The sequence below is a fragment of the Diabrotica undecimpunctata genome, chromosome 7 (genome assembly GCF_040954645.1).
Source record: "Diabrotica undecimpunctata isolate CICGRU chromosome 7, icDiaUnde3, whole genome shotgun sequence".
Taxonomy (NCBI): Eukaryota; Metazoa; Arthropoda; class Insecta; order Coleoptera; family Chrysomelidae; genus Diabrotica; species Diabrotica undecimpunctata.
The window spans coordinates 49,703,463-49,708,521 of record NC_092809.1 but is presented as its reverse complement, the minus strand read 5'-3'; the positions used below and the strand labels follow the sequence as shown (position 1 = coordinate 49,708,521).

The 5,059-nt window shown below is 30.9% G+C and overlaps 2 protein-coding genes across 2 annotated transcripts; one reads left to right on the top strand and one right to left on the bottom strand.

The window, feature by feature from the left end:
- Positions 1–373: 373 nt before the first annotated feature.
- LOC140446721 (protein lethal(2)essential for life-like) lies at positions 374–1,398 on the bottom strand. Its single transcript, XM_072539314.1, has one exon. The coding sequence runs from the start codon at positions 1,198–1,200 to the stop codon at positions 661–663; it is 540 nt and encodes a 179-aa protein (XP_072395415.1). The 5' UTR covers positions 1,201–1,398; the 3' UTR covers positions 374–660.
- Positions 1,399–3,473: 2,075 nt separating this feature from the next.
- LOC140446720 (alpha-crystallin A chain-like) lies at positions 3,474–4,411 on the top strand. Its single transcript, XM_072539313.1, has one exon. The coding sequence runs from the start codon at positions 3,703–3,705 to the stop codon at positions 4,267–4,269; it is 567 nt and encodes a 188-aa protein (XP_072395414.1). The 5' UTR covers positions 3,474–3,702; the 3' UTR covers positions 4,270–4,411.
- The last annotated feature ends 648 nt before the right edge of the window (positions 4,412–5,059 follow it).

Below are 5,059 nucleotides of genomic sequence, written 5' to 3'. Positions count from 1 at the left end.
GTGACCATCTATATTTTTTCTAATAACTAAGATAACATGATAACAATAACAAGAATGAACAGAACATTATCATAAAAGAGAAACAATTTGTCTTTAGTCACATATTTAGTAAAAAAAAGATAAGATTAAAAGGACATTAAGCTAAAAAAACTTTTCAGAGATAAGAAATCAAAAAGAATTATTGCACATAATGAGATGGTTTATCTCAAAGATTAGATTTATTTGCAAAGTTTCAATTCTGTACAAACCATTGAACACAGAATTGTATAAAACAACACAGCAAAATATTAAAAACTCAAATAAACTCATTAAGATTTATTATAACTGTATGTATATAAATAATTGTTCCTATACTTTATTTAGGTACATGGTTTCATTTTAAAGTTTTCATTCATTGTTCTTTAAAAATTCAGAAATCTAGTGGTATTAAAATAAAAACACCATATTTATTGCTATTATTTTATATTGAACATATAAAAAACATACAATGAAATCAGTCTTATAATACAAATTAACAGGATCTGTCAATAAATGGATGAATTTATACTAAATAGTATCTGTAAATTGTACACAAAACTATGAACTACAAAAAGAAATGAAATGACAAAATAACTAAAATGAAAGTCACTGATGATTGATAATTTAAAAATCTGGCAAATTTTACTTCTCACCAGCTCCCTTTCCTCCTTCTACCGATTTTGCAGGTTGGCCTGTTTGTTCGATAGCAATGTTCTTATGTTCTATTTCCCCACCAGCTACTTTCGGAGCGGTGATGGAAAGAACACCATCTGAAGACAGCTTCGACTCGATTTTACCCATATCGTAATTTTTAGGCAAAACATATCTTCTGATGAAATGTCTGTAAATATGCCCATGCTCATCCTCTTTTTCTTCGTGTTTTCCTTCAATAGTAACCTCTCGATCTCCTGTTACTTTCACCGATATTTCTTCAGGTTTAAATTGTTGGACATCCAGGTTGGCCGAGAATTGGTCTTTTCCATAATTTACTGTAGAGCCGGAATCATTTCCAGACGATGCAGACTGCCAATTTCTGAGGTAACCGGCAGGGCATCTGAGGAATTGTCTGGAGACAGGTTGTACCAAATCTTCTGGCTCCAAAACTAGTCCAAAATGTTGATCAAATAGTCTTGATGGTCTTGTATAGTAGCTATCGCCAAACAAATATGGAAGTAGAGACATGTTTCACTTCACTAATACTTTGTAAATAACAAAATTACTTATTTTTCGCCCTACGAATGTATTTTTAAGTTTTAAACTCACTGACACTAACTGTCTGACTGAATTAACAGGACAACCGGCAACAAGCGATTTATATCCGAGTTCATACGACACCGAATATTCTCGCGAATGTTCAAGAAAATCGATGACTTTAATATGGTACTGAATTCGCCCGAGAATGATCTAGAATACAGTTGAATACTATTCGGATATAAGTCTGGTAGTGGCTACTACTACAAACGGAGTGTAATAAATAAATAATTACTATTTAAATGGGAGTAAGCCACAATTAAAGGTTAAAGTACGTTTATTGACGTTTCAATTTCCACTTCGGAAATCGTTCTCAAAATACAAACTTTAGTAAATTAAACAAATTTTGTTTTTTGTTACTTGGTGAAAAAATCTTCTAATAATTTAATTTTATCTGACTCATTTATATTGACAATTCAGACATACATTATACATTTTAAAGTATACGACTCTAAAATGATATTGCCAATATTGTTGAGTTGCGTTCCTGGGATGACTTTACTTGTAAGATAGTTCATTCGATTACATGAAATCAACTTTAACTTGAAAATAACCGTCAAAAAGAATCATAGCATGTAATTCGTCTTTAAAAAGACAAACACATGCCATAATGACAGTAAAATTCTCCTGTTAGTGATTCCATAGTAAATTATGAGGGAAAACCCAGACAAAAAACCTCATAATACTATCCCGACATGGTAAGTATTTGGTCGTACATTTAGTTTCATCATCATCATCATTCAATCTTTGCTTATCCACTGCTGGACATAGATCTCCCTCATAATTTTCCATCTATTTCGATCTTGTGCCTCTTGCATCCAATTCCTATGACAACGTTTTAGATCGTCAGTCCAACGTGTTGGTGGACGACCTCTGCTTCGGTAGGCATCATCTCTTGGTCTCCATTCCAGTATCCGCTTTGTCCATCTATTATCTGTCATTCGAGCCACGTGACCTGCCCAGTTCCATTTCAGTGTTGCTACTCTCTCGACTGCATCAGCCACTCCTGTTCTTTGTTCTTTGTTAACATTGAAAGTAAACACTTAGTTTACTTTCAATAAACACCAAATTCTGATTTAATATGTTTGTTATTTAAAAACATAAATACTTTACATTAAAACTGGTATTTTCCTTTTAATAACTTCCTCTATTAATATGGGTAACCAGATCCTACTACATTCTGCCAAGGAATTTGCGACACAATTGGTCTCATTTAGCATAATTAGAGCCGCTTATTTGATTTTTCTCTTTTTACCATCCGTTTTTTTTAGGACTATATTTGAATCATTCCATTGAACCCTATGTTTATTATCCCATGCGTATACTGGTAGCTTTCAAGGTTAAGAATCTGCATATACACATTTTTTATTAAAAAAATATGTATATATGCAGATATCATATTGCTAAATGGACCGACAGGCCTTACCCGTCCGTTTATGTAACTTTTGTTAATATACACAACTGTATGGAGCATATTACAGCCTGTTGTACGAGGTGTCTAAGCCAAAATTAGGCAAAAAAAGTTCAACTTTAGGTTACAATCGTTTTTACTGGTAAAGAGTTTTGTAATTAAAATTTGTGTTGTATTAGTTTGTTATTTCTTTATTAGACTAAATCGATTTAAAATTTTTGTTATTGTCAAAAAGGCGTTATTGATTTTTAAATATAAATATGTAAAAAGTTTTGCAGTTTTATGTATTTTTGAGTATTTCGAACGTTATAAAAAAATAAACCTATTTTTTAATTACAAAATGTATTTATAAAGATGTGTTTTATTTTAATAAAAAATAATTTTTGCAAAAAATAAAATTTTACACTAAAAAAATTGCAAAAAAATGGTCTTGATAGGTCTCACCCGTGTACTTGTGTAATTTTTAGCCCACCCGTCCACTGGAGGGTTATGGGTATCTTAAAAAAAGAATATTCAATACCAAAACTAATAAAAAATTAATTTAGAAAACTTTATTAATATAGCGTGAATAAATTTCGTAAAATATAAGTATGTAAGTCGTTATTTTTAGAAAGACATATTTTATTGAGTTTTTTAGGTAATTATTCGATTTTTTACGAACATGAAATAAAATCGTGTGTATAATATTTTGTACCATCCTGTGATACAGGCCACCCACAATTCGAAATATTCGATTAATCGTTTCAATTCATCATTGTTCTCGAATATACCAACAGATGATTCTCGAATATCGTTTAATACATTAACTAATCAGCACGAGTTCAAAAAGCGAATAATGTTCTAGACGTTCTAGTAAATTCCTGACTTGTCTATTTTCAAAACAAGTTTGTATATATACGGGTGATTTGAGTTAAGGTTTAGTTTAGTAAACTGGTGACCACAACAGTCGTAAGTTGTAAGCTGCTCCTTAAAGTAAAGAGTTTAGTGTTATTAAAATATTTTAAAGTCTAAACTTATTCAAAATGGCATTTATCCCGATAGTGTGTCGTGAAAACCATTGGGCTCCACATTGCCCTCGTCGTCAAGTTGCAGTGCCTAATCGAAAATTTGTTGAAGACATCACCCAAGACGTCATGAATTCCATTGCTTTGGCCCAGGCGTTATTTGGCCCAGAACAAGATAGACTAGATAGAAATGTAATGAGACAGAATTCTAAAATACTCAATCAACCCAGATCATCTGTTACAATTGATGAAAATAAATTCCAAGCCAATTTCGATGTACAGCATTTCAAACCTGAAGAAATTACTGTCAAGGTAAATGGTGACAGATCCATTACTATTGAAGCTGAACATGAAGAGAAACAAGATGAGCATGGTGCAGTTTACAGGCATTTTGTTAGAAAGTATAAGTTGCCAGAAAATTGCGACATAGAACAGGTAAATTCAAAATTGTCATCAGATGGTGTCTTAAGTATTACAGCTCCTATCTTTGGACAGAAATCTTCCAGTCATAGAACCATTCCTATTATTCAAACTGGGAAGCCAATTAAGGCAGCAGAACAATCTGTTGAACGGAAGTCAGATTGAAGAGTAGGTTAATATTATTTAAAATATATTACAGTAAATATTCTTTAATTTAAAGACTGATTTTTGAATGTATTAATAATTCCATTTTTTATATTGTATCATATTTTTTTTATTTAAATAATAAATTTTTGAATTAATAGAATTTTGATTTTTTATTTACTTTTCAATATTTAGATCCTTGTTTATTGTTCTTAACAGGTTATTTGACAAGACGGCTCTAATTAAATTCAGTATAAATAAAAATGAACAAGGATTGTTCTTAATCTTGAACTGGTATAGTGAAATAAAGTTAGGTCAAAGGTATAGGAAAATCTCCAAAGACAACAGTATAAAATATATGTTAAAGAAAACGATTAAAATCGTTTAACAAAATATTTAGGATTACAAACTGCGTTTGTAAGGTGCTTTGATTTTTTTACCAGCATTTCTTAAGATAATTGGGACATTTGGGTTTCCTTAAGGAATTCAGTTCAGGAAGTGAAGTACCACCGAGTGTTATCTTTTAATTTAGAACTATGTTGTCTAGCATACTGGCATTCAATATGCAGTTTCTCTAAAGATACTCAGGTTTTTAAACATATTTCATTGTGCTATATTGTCTTCATACTTGATTTTTTATTGAAGTTAAGTATTACCATAGTATAATATGCAATATTTAACTTGTAGGTACTTATGTTTATATTTATCAAAATACATAATGATATCAGGGTTATTTGTTACCTCATCCAATTTCTAGTCTCAATGCATCATTGATAGCAATACTACAACCTGATTTGTCTGTATAAGATTA